Consider the following 22633-nt stretch of genomic DNA (forward strand, 5'->3'; position numbering starts at 1 on the left):
GCGGGGCTTACTAGTCCCAGCTGCGGCTACAGTCCTTTGCACTGCAGAGCTCAACTTTCTTTAGTTTTAAAACAAAATTGGTGCAATACTTTTAATGTCACTTGAACTATCACCAGATAATCATCCTAAGTCAGGTTTAATTCTTTAACTATCTGTTGATCTTGAACTCCACGACAACGCAGTAAGGTAGGCGTGCCAAGGCAGAGAGGAGCGCACACGTACTCATTCACAGCTCGCGCGCACACACACAGTAATTCTCACAAACACACACAGTAAGGACCTCAATGAGTAAACAGCTACACTGGAAAAAACTGGCTGCTCCCTCTATATTGCAGATTATACTGAGAAAAAAACAACACATTCAGTGCAAAGTTAAAAAAAAGCTCATACTCCAACATTGTCAGCAAACAAATGCAAAAAAAAAAAAAAGTAAAACAAAAAAATAAAATGTTAAAAAGAATTGGAATTCAAATAAACATGACGAAAGAAACAAAAAATACATATAATAATAATGAGCTCGATTGAAGCTTTTTTTCGGTCTGAAAGAGCACTACCTGGAGGCAAATATCCATCCGTTCACATTATAGAATTGGCCTGCATGATTCAAGTATTCCGACTGATATGTTTTTGGGCTAAAACAAAGTGGACATATGTGCAGAGAGAGAAACGTAACTTGTTTTCCACAGGGGAGACCCCGTTTTGTTGAATATCTTGTAAATGAGAAGGAGTCCAACTAGTGCCATTGCATTTATAGAACTACATTTGTGTCTCTATTCTGCTGATTATTGATAATTCTCTACTGACCCTTCCCCGAGCCCGTTTCACTGGCGGGCAGCTCACATGGAGTCCCCGCCCCCTGTCAGGTGATCCACTGGGAGGAAGGAGGTGATTGGAGAAGGGCTGCTGATCCTCCCTGCCTCGGTGCCACTGGGGGTCCCCCACAGGCTACTGGAATAGTTGGGCCCACCCCAGAGGGAGGAGCTGTGAAGGTCGCTGCTGTTCCACTGGTTGGGTTCAGAAGCGCGGCTTGGAAAGGGGTGAGACTGATCCATTCTGCTCTGAGAGGAGCCGAGGGTCTGCCAGCCAGAGGAGGGAGTGGCCATTGACTGCCCTTGTGCAAAGAAACGGCTGATTTCCTCCTCGCTGGCAAACTCAGCCAGAATAGTAGTGTTCCCCAAAACACACCTGTAGAAACAGAGCAGGTTAGACAAGAGTGAGACTTTTTGTCTGTACACAACATCATATGGCTGTTTTTCCATCCATTTAAACAGCCAACTGTCCACTACTGCAATTCCCCACTTAATTTTGGGAGTGGTTTTTTTGTTTTTTTTTTTTTTTTGGGGGGGGGGGTGTTATATGCCTGGAAGTATGCATGTGTTATCTGTGAAGGGGACATCTGACTGAGTGTCAAACAAATCTGATTAATCTGTCTGTGACAAGTTAATTTGGCATCAACAGCCTGTTTTTATTCAAGGTCATCTGCTCTAAGAGAAGCTGAATAAATAGAAGTAAGAAGTGCCCATATTTGTGTGTGATGGTCTTACATGTGCAGGCTCTTCTGGGCCTTAGCGGCCTCATCCTTGGAGCTGTAGCATACCACAGCGTTACCATGTGGCAGGTTGAGGTGGAATGTGATCAGAGGGCCGTGCTGCATACACAGAGTCCTCAATGTAGAGCCGTCAATCTGGAAGAAGGGGAAAGAAAAGTTGAGTTAAACACGGGAAGTGATAAGAGGTGAAAAATATGTGAAAAAACATGGAAGTAATGATTGTGATAACGTTAACAGAATGAAAGTACAACTACCTGAGGTGTGAGATTTTTCAGAACGAGCCACTGGGTTCTCCCTGAGCTGCTGCTGTCACCCCAACTGGAACCTGTCAATACATACACCATAGAGTCAATCATCAGCTGGGATAGGACGCTAAAGCTGGTTTTGTGGTCAAGTTGAGGCTGCACAGGAGAGGAGCCGTGCATTTTAAAATTTATCGCAAGCTTCTCTATACAGTCTTGAAATCTTTTGAAAACAAAACAAAAAAAAAACAAAACAACAACCCCAAAGTCTGTTCTGCTCATTTTGCAGCATGGAATTAAGGTTAAAGGGTGTGCTTCTCTTACCAGGCGTGTATCTGGACTCAGCGGTGCTCCAGCCCCCCAGCCTCAGGGCAGAGCCATCCCAGCCAGAGGAGGCAGGGCTGGGCTTCTGGCTGGTGAGGCCAGGCGGTGGTCTGGAGGGGGCCGCCACAGACAGCGCCTTGGGAGGCAGGGGGACCTTCCAAAGCTCATGAGCTAGGGAGGAGTTTGACACACTGCTGCCGGGAGACCACTTTGACTCACTGGGTCTGGCTGCAAGGCGAGAGCAGAAAAACAAAACCCGTTTAACAAAGATTTTCAAGTTTACAATAAATAAATAAGGTAAAGGAAACATTTAAACTTCACTAAAGCAGAGCCAAACTACACACCTGAAGTGCTTTGTGCTGTACTGGTGAGGGAACCGCTGTGGCTGGAGGCACGAATGGATGACCAGGCACTGTTAGAAGGCATCGTGGTGTTCAGTGATGAGGATGGCCCTGGAAACATCAGCAGGAGGGGTCAGTGTGAGTCTGTGCTACCATTACAGTTATTGGGAGGGATCTGGCATGTGCGTGGCCTACCGTTGTTCCTGTCCCTGAGGTGGTCTGTGTCGCGGACGGTGTTGATGGAGAGGTTGTTGATGACACTGCCGGGGGTCACATATGGGTCAGTCTCAGGGTCAATGTTGGGGTAACCTTTCCAAGGCTCCCCGGGCCGGAACTCTGAGAACAAAAAACACAGGCAGACATCAGCAGGGTTCAACGCAAACACTTCGGGGATTCTGGTGGATTTAAAGGCGTCTGTACCTGGGGGCCAGGTGACAGTGTTTCCATGGGGCGGGGGGGAGTTGGCACGAGGTGGCCAGCCATCACCCACCGAGCCCATTGATTGGCCGGGAGGACTCAGGGGAGAGGGGCCAGGAGAAATTAAGTCATAGAAGGAGGAGTCCTCCAGACGCAGCCCAGACGACATAGCACCTGTGGGACAAACACAAACATATAAACCATTAAAGCCAGAGTTTAAAGTATGCAGAGAGAAAAAGTGTGGGGATGCTTTAGTCACTTTAAAGACCAATATTTTTTCACTGTTTACATAGTAAACACCTCATGGATACCTCCCCCAGAAAGCCAAACAATACCACAGCATGCAGTGTGACAAACTAAATGCTTTGTCTGTACCAGGTTTGCTGGTCTGCTCCGGAGGGTCGGTAGCCCAAAGTTTCTTCAGTCTGGACTGGGGTGGCTCTTTATAGCTCACTCCACCACCACTACCACCACCAACACCCATGTCCAGGGGTACATTCAGGTTAGAATTCAAGTCTGAGAAACAGGACAGAAGAGTACATGTCAACAGATAATCAAGAACTCTCTGCATATTTTAAAAGGTAAAACTAAAATGTAATCCCCAAGATCTATCCTGCTCATGATCATCTTCTTACAAATCTGAGGGCTTAAGTGTCAAATAAAAAGTATCACCTCACTTCTCCATCCAGTCAAACTAGTTTATGATTAGGGTGCCTAATCTGTAATAACAGCAGTAGCAGTTGACTTACTTAAAGGGAAGTTGCTGAAGGATCCAAGAGTGGCAGCATCCTTCAGCATCTCAGGGGTGCTGTGGGACATGTAGTTATCCAGGTACGGCTTGAGGGGCGCGGCCGGCTTCAGCAGCGAGGGGTCCATGTGTCGTGGTGGCTGCATCGGTGATGGAGAGGAACCAATTGGACGTGTCTAAGGACAGAAGGTGCACAGTTAGAGAAAGCAACCAAGGAGCTAAGACCACTGGGACAACGAGTGCAATTTAGTAGCACCCAGACACACACCTGTTCAGTCTGACGTCCCATAGGCATGGGTCTCTGGCTTTGAACCTTCTGCTGTTGCTGCTGGAGGAGAAGACGCTGCAGAGAAATAGAATAATGTAAACCCATCATGTTGTTAATGTTACAGTTAGGAATTATGGCTCCATTTCTGTCATGTTGTTTTCATGTAAAAACTAGAAATAAAAATCTAAAGCTATACACTTCTTTTCCGCCGGTATTCACCTGTAATTGGTTGATCTGGTTGATCTGGTTTAGCTGTGACAGCTGGTTGAGAACAGCCATCTGCTGAGGGCCAAACAGAGGGTTCAGACCGCCATTGCCTCCCGGGTACTTCAACAGGGATGAAGGAACCTGAACAACAACAAGAATTTGGGACTGAGTGTTGGAAAACAATCAGGAGTAACAGAGACAAGAACTCACTCTGAGTGTGACCTTCTGTGCGTTTTATTTTTATGTGGGGTACCTGAGCGGGCAGGATGGGTGGAGGCACTTGATTACGAAGACTGGGTTGAGGAGGGGGCTGGGACTGGGGGCCACCTCGGCCCTGTGCTACGGTGTTGCCGCCCAACATTGGGTTTACATTCTAATCGGGGGGGAGAGAGAGAGAGACAAAACAACAAAGAAGAAAAATGTAAAACAGTGTAGAAACAACCCTGACAAACAATGAGAATGAACCACACAAGGTTAGACGCTTGTGTGCAGTCAAAACTTGCCATAAGAAAGAAAACAAACAAAAAACCTCCCCCACCATTTGAATATCCCATGACGTCCACTAGAGGGCACACCATTACAAAAAGAGAGCTATATTTATGGATGAGGCTCAGAGCCAACATCAGTTTCTCTGGAGCAGAGTTAAAGTGGGAATTCTCCACCACTATTACCACGGTTGTTGAATTATTCCAGGCATAAATAGAGCCCATGCTGTGGATAAACATAATTTCTAAACAGGCTAATATCGTTAAAGTTACTAATAAAGCAGCCTGCTGTCGGCATTTTCTTAACCATAACTGCCTGAAAAAGTTTGATCACCCCCCAATCATCTCTCTCTCTCCGATGTCTTAGGTTAGGACTTCATCACACAGCTGTCCCACACCATAAGCAGTACTGCGGGAGAACAGAGCATCATTACCCCCCAGCAGTGCTCTGTGTACACTTTTCTGGTGGAAACACAGCTTTGTATTCTTTGCTGCTCAAAGGGAAGACTGCCACCGGTAGTCTTGCCCCTACCTAAAAATAATGGCAAAGCTTTGGTATTACCCATGTGAGCAGGGGAAAAATCACTGATTTAATTCTTTCTTCGCATCAAGTGAAAAATCTTCATATCAAACAGGGAATTTCTAACGTCTCAAGACAACTCTCTCTTCATTCTTCTCCACTCACCTGCCCAGCAGCCCCAGAACTAGAGTGGGAAGCAGACGGCCCAGAATTGAGACAAGAGACAGACTGAGCAGAATTGGAGGGGGAAAGGCTCATGCTTTGATTGGAGGAGAGTTCATCAGAAGCTGGGATATCGTAAGCAGAGGGTGAAAGCTGCAGAAGCAAGGCCAGGTGCACAGCAGATGGACGGTAAGCACACAGGGACAGGAAGCACACCAGCAGCAAAAGAAGCACAGAGAGGGAAGAAGAAAAAGAAGAAAGTTAATTTTTTTTTTTTTCTCGAAACCAAAGACAAGTTGAAGGTCGAGGAAAGAATAAAATGTGTGGAAATGAAGGAAATAATTGCAGGGAGTGGACAGTGTGGGGAGCAAAAGAGGTACGAGAAGAATGAGAAGCTAAAAATAAGGACGTGATGGTAGAAACGAGATAGCAGGATGAAATAAGAGTTAATAAGAAGGAGCACACTGTGCTAAAGGAAACGCAGCAAGCCAAACTGAGCCGGAACAGTTTGTACTGACATGTGCTTGCTTCTAGTGATAATGATACAACATGATGAGGAAAGAGTCAAATAAAACACTAGTTTTAGACCAGCAAAGCTGCACTGCATTAAAACGCCCACTGTGAGGCACTGTACAGCCAGAGGCACACTTCATTCTACACCTACCCCACCATAACAGCAGACTAAGACATTGCCCTTTATGAGAATCAGTTATTTACCTCATGCCTGCATATACAGCACAGCTCCGGAAAGAATACACCTTGTACATGTAACTCCACTCATGCTTCTCCATACCTTGTCATAGTAAGAACTGCGATCCATGGTGGAGTCCTTGTGGAGGTGGTGCCGAGACCCAGAATTCTTCCCCATAACTCCATTGAAGTCCCCAATACTGCCCATGTCCATACGCTTGTCCTGCACCATCCCTGCTCCAGTCTTAATGGAGTCATCAGGGGAGTCCCTCTGCAAGAACGAAGCCAAGAAAATGTGATTACGGAGACGGAACAGCATAAATCTTGCATTCTTTGAATCAGGGCTTATTACATTTGAAAAACCAAACACTTCAGCATGCTTTAACGTAGACATGAGTCATCTGTAGGGCTGTTCGATGTAACGATATATATCGGATGACGATATAAAAACGTCTATGGTTTCATTTTACGCTATCGTTTGTTTCGTGGTGTCGCAAAATAAACTGTTTACGGCAATATTTTTTCATCGTTTTGATGGTCACTGTAGTGGCTCTCTTCATTTAAGTTCTCTCTTTCTCTGTATTTTATATAACCACACTACGGACGGACAAGCGCCTGTTTTTATGCGTTGTGGTTAGCAACAACAACGGTAACAGCATCGCGTGTCCGCTTGCTTATGTTCCACATAAATCTTTCACAATAAAGCCCAAGATCCTGTTGAGACTTCAAAATAAACTGAATCATGTGAAAGAGCAGATTATTTACGGATGAGAAGTAAAAAAAGAGCCGCCAGGTGCTAAAAAATAAACCTTAAACTCAAACGTTAGAACAGGCTGTGTAATAAATAATCACAAAGAAAACAGCGGCCTTTACAACTTATGTCTAAAAATGTGTAGTTTCATGCATCGGTTAAAACACTCGACTCCAGCTACATGACGCCCAGCTGGAAACACTTCCCACAAGTCGAGCTGCCCGAGATTCACAGAATTTACAGAAAATGTTACATTTTTGTGATTTATATCGTTATCAGGACGACAGAGTTCTTATATCGGGATATGAGATTTTGGTCATATCGCACAGCCCTAGTCATCTGGTGGAAAACTAACTTAACGAGTGTCTCAGTGAATAGAAAGCTTTCCTCTGTACTTACAGCTTCTGTTTTTGCTTCCGAAACACTACTTTCATTAAGAAAGTTATCAATAGCTCCGTGTGTGCTAGAGGGACACAAACACAGGGAATATTTAACTGAATGATTAATAATATTTACAGAGAAGTTCATGCTGCTGAACTGGCCGATGAAGGGTTTCATCCAGGGATCATCCTGTTTGTTGACTGGTTTGTTCATCTGAAACAGAGTGGACAGAGGGGAGCACTGTTAGGACGGCTTTAAAAACTTCTAATAAATAAAGAAGACTCCATCCCTTTATTAAATGGCCTCATTTCAAATAGAAAAAAGTGCAAAGATGAGATAAATGTACCTTAGTAGAGCTTTTATGCTTGTAGTTCCAGGTGACTTGGTCATGGGATCTGCTGTCCTGTTGATTGTTGCTCCACATGCCGATCTCCACTTCCTCTTCCTGGTCCCAGCTATTTCCCATCTCGTCACTACACCATGTGTCCATGCGCTTGGGACCTGGAGCTATCATTAAGGGAGGGAGAGATGTAGAAACAGATTACTAGCAAGTAAATTCACCTCTTTTCTGCCACACTTTAGTCACACCAGACTGCTTATTATTTACAGATGTTGCAATCAGATGTTTGTAGGGTTTGCTTTGTGCACATACCAGACTTATGCTGACTGCCCCATCCAGACCCAGACTCCCTGCTATCCCTGCTATCCCTGCTGTCCCTGCCGTCACCCCAACTGTAGCTCTTGTCATTGGGCTTTCCCCAGGCAGACGTCCCGTTGTCCACAGTCACAGGCGGAGCAGCACTAGGCTCCCCCCATGATGCGGATTCCTTCTGTTGGGGGTATGGCTCACCCCAACCTGAAGGAACAAATGAGATGATCACTATGAGGGTACAGTTTCTGTGGTTCAATCTACTTGATGTACTTAAACACTATTTAACATTTGTACAATTCCAATGTTAGGCCAGTGGGAAAGTGGGCTGCATCACATTAAAGGTGGCAAGACCCAACCTGTTTTCCAAATGTACGATAATGTTGCAATTCATATAGATTTCTCCCCACTTAGCTGAAACTGGAGACCAGAGCTTAGAGCAACACTCCCTGGGGAACCCTATATCCACTCACTTATGTAAGCAGTGTTTTTCTTCCACGCTTGTGGATACGCAGGTGTCATTGCAGGACATTATACCCTTTGAAATGTAACAGAATGCATGCTCAAGAAAGGGCACGTATGAGTTCAAAAGGCTCTTGTTACAGCCGACCACCCAGGCCCGTTACTTTCTCCCTGCACAGGAGACGTTTGGGGAGATGCCAGGGATACCTCCCTGTAAAAATAGGACAGATCATGGGGTGGCCTCTGGCACTGATGTCCTGCATCTGACTTGGCTTGTTCATCACATATGCACGTAAACACAAGAGGACAGACTGACACAAACAGGTAGATACATGTAGCCACAAACAAGCACATCACACAAATACACACAAACTGCCAATCAATAACCCCCAATCTATCACTCCATCCCTGTCCACTTGAGTGCATCAGCTGATACAAGGACTCAGAGGAAATTTTAACCAGTGTGTTTGCAAGTGTGTATGAATAAGCCTGAGCATCTGTTTTTGTTTGATTACACGTACATTTTGCAACACCATGAAAGTCTAATTTAGCTACATTTATTGATCATTTCCTTTAAGTGACCCAGACTTTTTATTTCACTAGGTAATAACTGAAATTAAGATGAATCAAGACCCATAAATTAATTTTCTCAATGCAGTAGCTAGGGAGAGGGTCCCACCCTTCCCAGACATCCACTTAGCACCTCCAGTTAGCTCACTAAACCAGAAACCTTGAATAACCCTAAACAGCCCCCTCCTTTTCTCCTCCTCCGGCCCCTTCCATAGAATAGCTCTCCTGCTCGTTTTAGTTTTCCCATCTCACATTGGAACCTGTCCTATTTCCAAGTCAGCAGACCATCTCCTGTGCTACTCACGGTCTCTCTAACTCTCTTTTCCTGAAACCCATCAAAAGCCTGCGTTTCTATAGCAAGCACAATTGGCGGGTGAACAAGAAGAGGAGGAGGGGGGAGGGAAGGAAGGAAAAAAAAGGCGAATGAGAGAAGAGAAAAATCGATGCTCTTAGCATTCCAAAGGGATGACTCAACTGGCTTTTCAAAAAGCCTTCAACACAGACAACACTGTAGGGAAAATGGGAGGGAATGACTGTACGTGTTTGGTCTCCAGCCATGCTTCTGTGTAAATTGGTGTATGCCTTTGTATATCTTTGTGAGCGCGTGTATTTACACTGGCTTTGCTTGCACTTTCTCAACCCTTTTAGGACTTCATTTCTATCCATCTTAATGAGAGTCTGGGTTAGCCTTGTTCCTCTCTTACAGACTCCATGACGAGGTTTGCACTTCTACCATTTTAAATACTGCCCCAGGCTCCTGACGTAGGTGTTAAATCACATTAATATATTTTTTTAAAAACTCAAAGACAATCTGTGCAAGAATTTGCACATTTTGATGAGAAGTTTCCACTCTGGCTAAAATAAAAGTGGAATATGTGATTAATAATATATGCTGTAACCTGGCAAACCACATTTTTGTGTGAATAGACGACACAATGAAAAAGTGCGAGTCTGTGGTGTACCGATGTTTCCACCTGTTTTAATGTTGTCTGGGCACGTGCATGCATTCTTCTATGCACAGTCCTTTCCTGTTCTCACAGTCAGGAATATAAAAGCCACAACTGTGCGTGAGTAATCATATGGTGTGCAAACATTATCCAACCTACCAGAACCGGAGCTTTTGTCCTGGTTAACATGCTGCATTGACATGTGGGTTGGGTGGGACTGGTGCTGAGGGGAGGGGCCCACAGCTTCCTGGTCTGGTTGACCAGTCCTGTTCCACATGTTGACAGACCCACCACTGTATTTGCCTAGGAGGGAAAATAAATACAATTTTATCAGCTGAATTTATTATTTTATTTATTTTTTAAGTGGAAACAAAGCTAAAGTCTCCGTTTCAACTTGTGTCAAAAGTGCAGACTTGAAACTATAAATCAGTTTAAATTGTGCTGACAGACCAAGTAAAACCAGACTTGCGGCAAATAATTCCCATGGCAACAACATGGCATTTGGTTGTTTAGGAAGAAGAGAAAGGTGTGGGAGCAAAAGAGCTATATCGATTTCGAGTGTTGAAATGTGAGATTTGTGACATTTTGAGTGTTTGGAGTGTACAGTTAGTGTGCATGTTCTGTGCTTGGTGTGTAGTCTACTTGTTTGATTTTGTTGTGCGTCAAAACAATGAGGCGACTACTAAATGTCACAGATGCTTGCCAAAAAGCCACCAAAGGCAGATTGAAGATAAGACACACCCTGGAACTGGATGGGAAATGTTTCTTTTGGAGTGGCACAAATAACTTGTGTGGCATGTTTTTTTGACACCTGGTTGTTTTGTAAATAGTTGTACACAACAACAAATGCCTGAGACACTGCCTGCAATTTAATGCGAATAGTTGCATTGAATTTTGTTATTTGCAAAATTTGTACACAAGTTGTTGAAATTTACTGTTTATATTTGAATTTCAAGTCATAAAAACAGATAAACATGCTTATGGTTATTACAGTAAAAAACAAACAAACAACTTTCTTACTTGGATTTTGTGTTTTTACTTGAGCTTTTAGGTCCAGGTTAGGATAGTGTCAAAAACAGAAAAACTACAGTTAGATGTGAGGTTTGATGAAAAGACTGATCACAAACAAGAGAAGTTAAACACTTTTAAAAGGTGAAATATAAATCTAAAAATCAAAAGTAATTAGTCATCAATTATAGCCTTGAACCCAGCGGGTTGGGCAAACTTGCTGTAAAGTGAGTGTCTACCTGGGTCTCCCCAAGCTGCAGTTCCATCATCGATCTCCATTTTTCGGCGGATGGACTCTGGAGAAGGCTCTTCCCACCCAGTCGACACTTCCTCCTTCTGACCTACTGTGGGCATGGGGCCTCCCAGCCAGCCTGTGATACGAATAAATGAGTGAGTAATCAACTTCTGGTCCTTCCACTGAAAAGTCTTTTCTAAACAGCGTCAAGTCTCTTCCAAAGTTAGCATTAGATGCGATAACTACCTGTGGGCTTGTTTTGACCTTGACTGCCTCTGGACATGTTGGATTCAGGACCTTTTCCCCACTCGTTAGAGGGCTTAGGATTGGGCTCACCCCAGTTCTGGGCTCCAGTGTTGTTCTTCGATGGCTCAGCCCAGCCCTGAGTGGTACTCTGAGGTTTGGGTTTGAGGACTGGCTCTCCCCAGGTGGAGCCTGGATTTGGAGTGCTCACGTCTGGAGTATTTGATCCACCGCTCCCCACCCAGGTGTTACTGCTGCTGGTGTTGGTACGGCTCGGCTCGCTCCAACATCCAGAACCAGACCGGTCACTGTCGCTATCCCAACCTACTGAGCCTGCGCCTTTTTGGGGCTCTCCCCAGTGGCTGTTGGAGCTTGGTCTGGTGGTTTCTCCACTGGCACCCCAGGTGTCACTTACATTTGCACTGCTGGAACCCCAGCCCTGCTGTGGTTTGGAGGTATTACTCCAGGTACTGGATCTAAAACAAAAACATGGGTTTACCTGAAGCCTTTAAAAATATGCCAAGCTTTGAAGCTCCCTCGCTCTCTTTCTTGTATATTTATTTAATTTGATCAATTACCTGTCATCTTTGTTAATGTTGTTGCTCCAGGTGTTGCTGCTGCTGTTATTACCCTTGCAGCTGGCTCCATCATCCCAGCCGCTATGCCCAGCTCCTCCATTCAGTGGGCTTTTGCTGTCCCAGCCAGAAGTTGGTTTCTGCTCTCCCCAGCCAGAACTTCCTGTATCTATGCCTGAGCTGCCTGGCCCACCACCCCAGCCTGCAAATACAGGAAAGATGCATCACTTTTTGTCCTTGTATCATCTAATTTTATTCTTAATAAGATTTATTTATTTATTTATTTTTATTTTAAAAATTCATGCAAATTACCTCCAGATGTCTGGGAGGGAGCTGCCGGTGTCGTTTTGCCCCAGCCGGAGCTTCCACTGCTAAGCTTTCTTTCATCTCCCCTGGTGCCCTGGTTCTGATTGTTATTTGGAGAATTGACATCCCAGGCAGTGTTCTGCCGTATGGGCGTCTGTCCCCATCCAGTGTTGGACAGGACCCTCGGGTCCACTTCAGCCCGGACCAGAAGTGATAGTACTGATGCAGGATTGGGACTTTTTCTGCTCCTTCCCCCCTTTGTCTGGATGCTCTCTCTGTCTGAGCTAGAACGGCCTCCAGAGCTCTCACCGCTTCCCTCGCTTCCCCCAGAGCGACCCCAGCCTCCTGTGACACTCCCCAAGCCATGGCTTCCACTGCCTCCCACTGCTCCTCCCATTCCCATGGCGTCATCCTCCAGGCTTTTCCAGCCATTGTTAGAAGAGCTTCCTTTGTGACTTCCAGCATCTGAAGGGTTGTTACTAGGCGTTGTGGAAGACGACGATGAGGACAAGGACGCGCTGCTCCCCCAGGGGCGAGGTATTGCTGCTGGGGGCCCCATCGTCGTTTGGTTTCCATTTCCTGCTGTTTGGCCTGTAGAGCCAAGGATTTGATTTGAGCCAATGCCACAGGACAAGTTGCTCTGAGGCTGGTTTGGGGTGTTGGAGGGCCCCTGGTCCCAGCGTGGGGCCCCAGTGTTATTGTGGTTATTATTACTCTTATAAGCAGCAGTAGAGGGGATTTGGGGGTTCACAGTGTCTGCATTTGGGGGGCCCTTGTCTACAGGGTAGGTAGCTGCGCCCCAAGGCGTACCGAATGCCCCACTGCCCCCCAGTTCTCCTTGGGGGTGCTGGGGTGCTGACGAGGGGTTTCCATTGGCCAGCGGACCCCCGGTCCCTCCTCCAATGGAACCCCAAGAACAATCCCCGCTGAGTTGGGGTGAGGCGGTAGAGTTTGGTGGACTAGAGGTCATTGTGGCATTAGTAGTAGTAGTAGTAGTATTCATTGTGATAGTGTTATTTGGTCCATTGGATTCAGTGTTAAGGTTGGTAGGCTTTAGGCCACCATTTCCACTGTTGCTGCTTAATGTACCATTATTCACCTCGGTGTCTTGCATCATACTGCTGTTGTCTGGAGCTGCCATGCCGCCCCAGCCCAGCAAGGGGGCCTGCTGGGGAGCCATACCTAGTTTGGAACCTATCCCCTGAGCCTGTGGAGGCCGTTGGCCCTGGGATGCTGGATTTGGGATTGAATTTTGTGGCCAGGCACCATGGTTGGCATTTGGGTTTAAAGTGTTTGGGTTTAACCCTCCATTGATGCAGGGGGTGCTTCCGCCAGTGGGGATCACATTGCTGCCTGAAGGGGTGCCCCATACACCACCGTTATTGACAAGCTTGTTGTTGTGGTTGCTCATGTTATTGCTGCCAATACTGTTGGACCCAGCCATGGAGTACTGTGAGGGCTCAGACATGTTATTTCCATTATTTGCACTGCTGATGGTTTCCATACCTGCGCCAACCACCTGATGACTGTTGCCATTGCCATCTCCGTTCATTGAAACGCTGACCATCATGGCAGCATTCCCCAAAGAAGAGGTGGGGGAAGAAGTTGCAGATGACGAAGAAGCATTTGCTGACATCATCATCACTGTTGTAGCAGCAAGATTCCTCTCTGAGCCGATTGAGGAACTAGAGTCTGCGTCCATGCATTCTGATGCCGACTCGGGGTCTGATCCTGATCCACAGCCAGAAGAGGAAGAAGAGGATGAGCAAGAAAAAGATGAGGGAGGCCAAACGGAAGAGCTGGTTGAAGAAGGGTTATTGGGGGTGTCGGTGCTTCCGTCTACTAGGGCTTTGCCCCAGTTGCTGTTGCCGTCACTGCTGCAGGGAGAGCCAGACGACCAGGGGGGAGGCTCATACTGCGAATCCAAGCCAGGATGATCCAGACCTGGTGAGAGATTGGAAACAGAAGATATTGTTTGAACACGGAAAAAATAAAGTTAAAAACACAACATTAGTAACATTTACCAAATTTAAAAAACTGAGGATAATTAAATCCCTCAAAGTTGCCTATATATATATATATATTTTTTTTTTAATTTATTTTAATTTCCCTCCAAGCTTCAGCTGCCCTACTGTTCTGGATGTGCTCACTGCCAGGGCTGAGCTTGGACACAGCTGCCACCATTTTGTAACCACAGCAGGACCCAAAAGCGTGCCAAAGCAATAAAACTTGGATTCAGTGAGGTGGAGGATGAGCATCAGCAGGAGAGAAGTGATGGAGGGAATAGGGGAGACGGCAACAAAGTGTGAAAAAAGGAAATATGGAGGAAGAAAGAGGGGAGCAGTTGGCAAAGGAAATGAATTGGTGGCAACTTAAATTATTCAGACTTTTAAACCCTTTTCTCACCCAAAATATAATAAAAAAATTAAATTAGACCTGGCATGTTTCTAAAATTAGACTGCATAGAACAATGCGATACAGGTTTCTGTACAAACACCCATTGAGTCTCAGATGTGAGTGGAAAAGCAACAGAAAGTAACTTTACTGTGCAAAGAAGTATCAAAGGAAAACTTTATTTAGACAGCCACAACCAGGCTACCACAGACTACGGCTACGTACCAGGCTACGGCATCGGCTCAACAAGGCACCGTTTTACAATCTGAATCAGAGCTTACAACATTCTTCATTTAAAACAGCAGCTGCCCTTTTCTAGCCATGTTTCTTCACCAGATGCCTGAACCTAACCTGGTAACGTGCGAGTCTCTTTAACCAAACGGCTGCCCACTTGGTCCCAACTTAAAAGTCTCTCACACATAAAATGGTTGCCAGCTCTCGCTGCTTATCGCATTTGCTTGCCAAGTCTTCTTTTCCACCCTTTGACACCCACTTTCTCTCTCATTTATCTCCCTCTCTGTCTCTCGTATGTCAGAAATAAAATTATCAGCCAAGGTCAAGTCAGACTGAGTCTAACTCATCTGATGACTGCTCAGAGACTAAAGAAGGTACTTGAAGGAGGACTGAATTGCAGAAGACAGTATCAAAGAAGACCATGTGTAGTCACCTGTTTGATTAGGGGAGTGGCTGACGGAATCCCGAATGGGAGCCATGCCTGGAAACAGAGGAAAGACTGTCAAAAAGGCTGAGGGGCAGAAAACAGAGCAGAGAAAATGTTAGAAACAGTCATGGCAAAAAAAGGAAAAAAAGAAAAGAGGCAAGCAAAGAGAAAAGAAAACGAGAGCGTGAAAGTAAGAGCTTAAAGTAAGACAAGTGCAGAGGGTTTAGTGGTGAGATGCTGTTTTCTGAATCTAAGTTAGCAGGTAAAGGTGGTTATCCAGCTCAAAGGAATTAAAAACCCAATTAAAACTCCCCATTCGGCATCTTAACAAAGATAAGCAATTTTTTTTATAAAATAATACTCAGGATCTTTTCCTTTTAGCGCTGGTAACAGAATGACTGCCGACCGTTAAGTAGCAACAAATAATCTTACAACATACATTTTTGTTGGATTATAACCATTTTTTAGAAATGAACCATCATTTTGGATGCAGATGAGGACAGCTGCCACTGTGAATCAATTATAGCCTCATACAAATTTCACAAATCCTCACTTTGGCAGAACAAGAGCTAAGACATCAGGAGCTATGAGCGAGAACATACCTACATGTTAATGTTCAGTGCCATTTAAATATAACAGCATAATCGTTTTCTTGCTTTATTTAAAAGACAATGTTCTTGTGTGTTAAGCAAGTGACATCTGTTCCCTTTTCCTTCTCTTCACAGGTTACCTATAAGTGCCGCTGGTGGCTGTGACACCTGGCTGGGCAGGAGGGCGTCCCCGGGCTGACTGGAGAACAGGTGACCTCTGGATCCCAGGTCGAAACAGGGGAGGTCAAACGTCAGAGCTCAGAGAGCACAGCCTCAAGGGTCTGAGGTGAAGAGGCAGGGCTTGTCAGAGCGGGCAGCAGGCTGATCAGCCCCCCTTGGCATCGCTGAGGACTGTACGTGTGCGTGTATGCAATGTGTGGGGAGGGGAAAAGGAGGGAGGTTGAGTAGAATAAGGACTCTGTCTTGACTTGGTATGCTCTGGCACTGCAGGAACAGAAAGAGAGAAGAGGAGAGAGAAAAATGTGTGAATGCTACAGGATATATCCATTTTAAATCATTTCAAAAAGACTCCGTCAGCAACTGGTAGGGATGGGAACCGATTATCAATATATTGATATGATAAATTAGTCATTCAGATTTTATATCGATATGTATTTTTGATTGCCATTGGATTCTCATTGGCTCTTTTTTGAGAGTAACCACCATTGCAAAGCAGCAATAAAGAAATTCATGCACGTTATTTGCATGTTGTGGGTCAAATGTTTGTGCATGTTTGTTGAGCTACTTCTTTTTGTGATCAGTGATGGAGTCATTACTCAAAAGTAATTTTTACACATATTACACAGAACACTTTTCTTGAAAGTAAAAAGTTTTTTTTTTTTTTATTTACTCCCAGACAAAAGCAATTAGTTACACTACTCGTTACATTACTTTCACGTTACTCTGTAAAATTACTGAAACACATCATCTCATATTCACCATTTAACAATATAAACCTGAGGCTCCAACCCCCCACATACACCAACAAAAATCCTTAATGAAGACACATCTCTAAGACCTTTCTCTGGGTTTTCGGCTAGCTTAGTGTTAGCATGCTTGGCAGATGCTTACAAAGAACTAAACTTGTGTTAGCAGCATAATGCGGTCGTTTCTGTCCCGGATGCAATATTCCACTCCATCATTTATCTTGTCCTGTTGTGCAATAAAAATAAGTGTCCGTATCTCTAGACTGCATCGCTATTTTCTGGGAACCGGTTTTCTACAAGAACCTGTTCTCGATTCCCATGCCTACCAACCACTAAACCACAACATGCTTAAGGCACATGATAACTACCAGAAATCCACTGCTCCTACAGTCAAAGCCTCAAGAGGTATCGTTTTGGTCAAGCACAGCTGTAAAGGAAACATGGTGGCTACCACTTTCCCTGAGCCACTGTATTTACTTAAGAGATTGAATGAAGACTACTTTGTTTGGATTCTGTGTCACTAACATATGAAGATAGCATTATCCTTTCTCCTGTCGAGAGACTATGGAGCAGGTGGAGTCAGCCAGGTTAGTCAGAAATCCACTAGCAATAAGCACACACACACACACACACACACACACACACACACCTTCTCTTGGTGAAGGGCGGGGTAGGGTGAACATCTACAGGGAAGACTAGATTAGGGTTATACAACAAGCTTAAAGCAGCTCTGCACTAGGACACCAAGGCAAGGAAAACCTCTTACCTCGAGCAAAGCAAAAGGACGAGTAAAGGGACAAATGCAACACTATACATTGAGATATGGTGATACAAATAAAGCCACAAATCAACAAAGGGGAGAGTGACATAGGCAACCTTCATTGAAAAAGGCCCAGTGCATTTGACAGCAATAAGTAAAGTGTTTGTGCGAGTCTCCTGACCTTTTTCTTGGTGCAGGATAGAGTGCGTTAGCTTTCTGCCTGCTGCAAGCAGTATACAGGTCTATTTATAAATCTCCAGTTCAAATAGCAACCAGTCTGTTCACAAGCCAACATGATAAAAGAACAAACAAACCCATGTGTGCACACGAGCAAATGCGCTGGCAAAATTGAAGCAATGGAAATACGTTTTTACAATTTAAGTATTCACTGGCAGCTGGGGTGCTTTTTGTGGCGAGAATAACCTCAAATAAGATGCATCCTACAGCAATTCACACCAGGAAAAAGATTCAACCAGACCAGCAACCAGTGTTCTGAAACAACACGCTGACCAGAAACACTTAGAGGCTTAATCCCACCTTTATTAACTCTCAGCTCACTAGTTTAAACTGGGCACACAGCCAGCATCTAGACATACACCCTGCCAGAAGCTGCTTAAGCACCCTCTGGAACCAATCAAAAACACATACAACAATGATATCATGATTACTAAAACTCTTTCCCTTCTCCTTTCCCAGGAAAGTGACACAAAAATATTTTAAAGAGAGAGCGCTATCCAAAAGAGAGAACAAAGTTAAACAAAACAAGACAGAGCAGAAATACAGAGCCTTTACTGTGGAATAGACCTGCTCCCTCCGGCAGCCACGGCACTCAAAGTGCAAGATCCTTCCAGCAAACTGAGCTGTTTACTTCCCAGAGTCTTGGCTCAACCTTCCTACATGGAAAGACCTCTGTCAACTCCGAAGCATCTGCTTCAAAGCAGGTATGCAGGGAAAACCGCTTATATCCTTATAAGGCAGTGAAATCCAAATTAATGACATTGAACATCACTAACTGAGCTACTAGAACAATATTTTATCTATATATCCATTTATAAATATATTTATATATAAATTACTCAACTTTTCATCAGATTATCCACAGTGTTGTTCATGTGTGCCAACATGTGCCCGGCTTTTGGTGTCCACACACGCTTAGATATACTCTGACAAAGCCTACCTACTTATCTGTGTAAGGTATGAAAGCACTTTGTGTTTTTCTGAAATGCACCTCGCCATTTTCTTTGAGACAGCTCACAGTTTTGAAATCAGCTACATTGTTGAGGCGAATAGCTGCAATGACTAATGTTGTATAAATTCTCAAGATAACATAATGTAACCAGATGAATGTATAAAAGACGCCCGAAGCTTCCACATGTGAAAAGCGGCTCAACCTTTCATTCTTTTTTAAGGTCACCAGGGGGCGATGCCAGAGATTGCAAAATAACTCCCAGCGCTATAGAAGTTTATAGAAGAAACAAGGTTTCTAATGCCTGAATTATCCTTCAGTGGAAAATCTACTTCATAATCCGGAATTTAACCGGAAGCCCATCTTAACCCTCCACATAAAATCATAAGGACTTCCCGAGAAATGCAACTGTACTTCAGGTCAGCGCAGTTCGCAACGACCGATTGGTGTGGAAATTTACAGCTTAAGATTGAGAGGGGTGTCCAGATACATCATATATCACAGCGTCGATTTCCTACTAAAGCATAATTCAGGCATAACTACCTATATAAAAACTGTTCTATAGTATTTTTACAGGAAGGAGGATTACCTGGTTTATGTTTGTGAATCCGCACACTGACCTGCTAATTTAGCAGTCAGAACCCCCCACCCCCACCCCTCCCTCCTCTTCGTCATATCCATTTTCAAAAGACCAAGGATAGTAACAGTAGAAACTTATCTCCAGGCTTCAAAACACAACTTTAGAAGTTAATGGGTGAGGTCATGGTGGCTACAGCCGATGTTTATACTGTCAAATTTAACAGATGTAACATTAGTAGGCATCTTGGTACCATTCCAACATTTGAGTCTGTGTTATGTTAATAAAAATAAAAAACCACCATCATGAATGGGTTTAAACTTAGTTGGTTCCAGTTACAAATAAAGACTGGGAGAAACTGGTGAGGCGCCTTTACTATTGTGTAATACTTTCTGACTTTACATCTAAAAGATCTGTAGATGAATATATGCATGCCTCTAAATCCAAACCCTTTAATGCCAAGCAATTTTCTAAACTTGCAGTTTTCACTTATTAAAATGGCCTTTTCCCAATGTACCCAGTTTTATTTTTACTGGAAAAAACAAAACGTCAGCATCACCAAGGTGTATAAGCTTTGTTACTGCTGCTGCTCAGAACATCAAGTACAGTTTGTTCCTATTTGCTTCCATTTGAGTAAGGCTTTTGTAGGGGCCCCTGGAGTTGGCATCAACTTAAGTGCTGCTATCACCTTACAGACAGAAAGTTAAGAGGGGAGGAGAGTTTAGGGACAAGATACAGGATTGAAGGAACTGAATAATACAATGAAAACCTTTTTTTTCCCTCAACGGTAAGGAGGAGAAAACAAAAGATAAGAGAAGTGAAATTTGAGAGGCAGAGACCTGTCACTGAGGCTGATGGGCCAGGAATGCAGCTGCAGCTTCTAACATGTATAAGTAACTTCCTCAATTCAGCGGCACATGAATCGAGCACAGTGAACACATTTGCTGCTTCACAGACAGAGTCAAATTAAACAATGTGAAAGAGACAATGAGGCCTTGAATGGAGAAGATCAGCAAAATTTACCAATTAATGCAAATACATTTAAAACATGAAGGAGAAGGGGATTAAAGCCAAGGGACATCTGAATATTTTAAAGCCTGCTTTTGTTCTCCCCCCCCCCTTTTTTTTTTAAAAAAAAAAAAAAAAAGCAACACATGGTAATGAATCTGAATGCTATTCGAAAGTCTTCTGTTTAATCCCAAATCGTTAAACTGCAGATGGGATAGTATAAATCTAAAACTAATAAAAAGTTTTCCTGTAACATGTAAAACGTTTAACTGGTTGTGAAATTCTGGAAGACCTAAACGTTAAGTCACCGCCAAAGTTCTGCATTTTCTGACATGTTAGAGACGTTTATTAGCCTGAACGCATAGTTTTTTTAGATGACTGCTCTGCGTTTAATTTGACTCGAGCGACTGTCAGCTCAACATTTCTTTTAACTAAAGGCCCTCTTCATGTGTCCTGCTGTTGCTATGCAACTGCAAATCTATTTAAAGCATGGTGCTTTGCTGCCAAAAGCGGACACATTTTTTAAACATCATCTGTATCCCAGTAAAGCACAACAGGCCCTCAGAAATAAAAGATATTAATAGTTGCACTAAGAGGGTGGCGGGAGAGATACACACAGGTAGATATACATTGCAGGATGGATTCAACTATATAGCTTTGTCTAGTGTTAATAACTTGAGATGCACTAAAGGCTTTACTTAAGCAATTCTGCCAGTGTATATCACTAGCTCATTTGATATTTGCTTTTATCAAACATGACAGACTAGCAGCTATCTGAGCTGTGACATCATCTGTGACCTCGCTGATGGGCATGCATCTCTCCAGCAGATATTTTTCTTTGGAAGCAACAACCCCTTGAGACCGTGCATCCTCATGTGGGGACATGACATTCTGGATTTTCTGCATCTTATACATTAAGCAATGCTGACCTTATTGTTTTCTTCTAAAATAAAGCAATTGTCCCCCCATACGAGGACATACTTTTAAGTGTCCAACAACTACATACCAAAACAAAGACTACCTACTTAAAGACATAGTAGTTTATATATTTGCGGTCCAACCAATCACAAATATGCAATAGAGATGAAAATGCAAACCAAACAAGTGCTCGGGTCACGAGAGCACAAGTCTCTTTCACTCTTTAGAATTAGTATGGCTGAAAAGGGTCGATAGAGATCATTACTCCTGAGCTTTGAGTGGTGTTCAGTGTCCCAGGCATGCTCTGCATTATCAGATACAACGAGCTGAGATTTGATTACAGAACGATAATTTCATTCATCTTCTTGTTTAACAGCAGATGTAACATAAACACTACAAAGTGCATTATTACAGACTGGAAAATTATTTTCCATTTGAAATCTGTGTTCAAGGATTATTTTCAGGTGAAATCCTCCCAAATTTCCTGGAGCTCAAAACTTTTCTGTTAGGGAAGACCCTGTTGTCGTGGCAACATTCTTCAAAACACTCCCAATTCCTCTGGGCTTGTCCAAGCAAGATGACGCCAGTGCTGGGAGCACATGCCCTTGTCTCTCAACTCCCAACAGCCCTTTGTTAATAAATAGCCTAGAGACCCAGCGAATGCAAGCGAGCGATCTGCATCTTTCCTGCTTCAATTCTCCCATTTGGCGTAAGGTAAGCATGACAGACGTGAGGTGAGGTGAGCATGAGAAGGACTGAGCAAATAAGTGCAGATGTGACTGAGTCGTGTTCGTCCATCTCTTTTCCAAAACAACATGTGTGTGAGATTGCCATGTGCAGCAGGAGTGTGTGCAGAAGCAGATAAGGACAGTCGTCACAATCCACCACTAGTACTTCAACTTTGGGAGGAGTTTGGAGGGGCACCCACTCTCATCAAGGTCAGACCAACAGCCAACTAAAAGCAACAGCTTCAGGTTTTGCATATGACTCAGTCATTTTGTCCATAATTTAGTCATCCAATTGATTTTACTCTAACATATCCACCCACACCCAGGTTTTATCTACACTACAAACAGCATAAAATTAGTCAACAGTGTTTGATTTTCCCTTTCAAGCTTGTGTTTGAACCTCGGCAGCGAGGAGACTTTCTTCAGTCTTCTGGAAGCTCGGCATGATTTGCTTTGTCATCTTGTGCCAAGTTGTGTCTCAAAACTAAACTCCTGCAGTGTTCTGAAACTGTAGGATCTTTGTCCATCTGGTGCAACAGCAGCCATTGTGATATACCAAAGAGCAATCATGGGCTTAATCATACCAATTACAATACTGCACTAGCATCTGGTTACATTTTCATGTCGATTATTACACAGGGTTTTTCCAGAGTTAAAACGGGCCTTTGGGAGCCACCAGACATGCAAACACGACTAGTTCATATTTAGTTAATTTTAAAAAACTGTTAGCCTATATATTTTTGGCTGCATTATAAACCAAAATGTATTTAAGCCTCAGTAAATCTGGTTAAAAACATTTAGTTAC

At 43.9% G+C, this 22633-nt stretch overlaps 1 protein-coding gene across 6 annotated transcripts in view; it reads right to left on the minus strand.

Moving 5' to 3' along the window:
• Window positions 1–464: 464 nt before the first annotated feature.
• LOC102198081 (trinucleotide repeat containing adaptor 6A) overlaps window positions 465–22633 on the minus strand; it is a 33741-nt gene continuing 11572 nt past the window's right edge. The window contains exons 1-26 of one of the 6 annotated variants that reach the window (XM_005743500.1): window positions 19187–19230; window positions 15866–16169; window positions 15142–15189; window positions 12087–14024; window positions 11778–11976; window positions 11203–11675; window positions 10961–11092; window positions 10734–10757; window positions 9873–10016; window positions 7738–7941; window positions 7432–7592; window positions 7221–7298; window positions 6057–6224; window positions 5267–5416; window positions 4350–4469; window positions 4109–4237; window positions 3890–3964; window positions 3623–3797; window positions 3249–3389; window positions 2877–3047; window positions 2652–2792; window positions 2460–2567; window positions 2116–2343; window positions 1804–1874; window positions 1545–1684; window positions 465–1185 (exon numbers count right to left, since the gene is read on the minus strand). In XM_005743500.1, coding sequence (XP_005743557.1) covers window positions 837–1185; window positions 1545–1684; window positions 1804–1874; window positions 2116–2343; window positions 2460–2567; window positions 2652–2792; window positions 2877–3047; window positions 3249–3389; window positions 3623–3797; window positions 3890–3964; window positions 4109–4237; window positions 4350–4469; window positions 5267–5416; window positions 6057–6224; window positions 7221–7298; window positions 7432–7592; window positions 7738–7941; window positions 9873–10016; window positions 10734–10757; window positions 10961–11092; window positions 11203–11675; window positions 11778–11976; window positions 12087–14024; window positions 15142–15187 — 5565 coding nt within the window. In that variant the 5' untranslated portion in view covers window positions 15188–15189; window positions 15866–16169; window positions 19187–19230 and the 3' untranslated portion in view covers window positions 465–836. Of the gene's footprint in view, window positions 1186–1544; window positions 1685–1803; window positions 1875–2115; window positions 2344–2459; window positions 2568–2651; window positions 2793–2876; window positions 3048–3248; window positions 3390–3622; window positions 3798–3889; window positions 3965–4108; window positions 4238–4349; window positions 4470–5266; window positions 5417–6056; window positions 6225–7220; window positions 7299–7431; window positions 7593–7737; window positions 7942–9872; window positions 10017–10733; window positions 10758–10960; window positions 11093–11202; window positions 11676–11777; window positions 11977–12086; window positions 14025–15141; window positions 15190–15865; window positions 16170–18203; window positions 18266–19186; window positions 19231–22633 lie in introns of those variants that run through there. The other 5 variants (XM_013913442.1, XM_005743501.2, XM_005743499.2 and 2 more) reach the window with 5 other exon arrangements.

This window comes from Pundamilia nyererei, unplaced genomic scaffold (genome assembly GCF_000239375.1).
Source record: "Pundamilia nyererei isolate P.nyererei 1_Seehausen unplaced genomic scaffold, PunNye1.0 scaffold00132, whole genome shotgun sequence".
NCBI lineage: Eukaryota > Metazoa > Chordata > Actinopteri > Cichliformes > Cichlidae > Pundamilia > Pundamilia nyererei.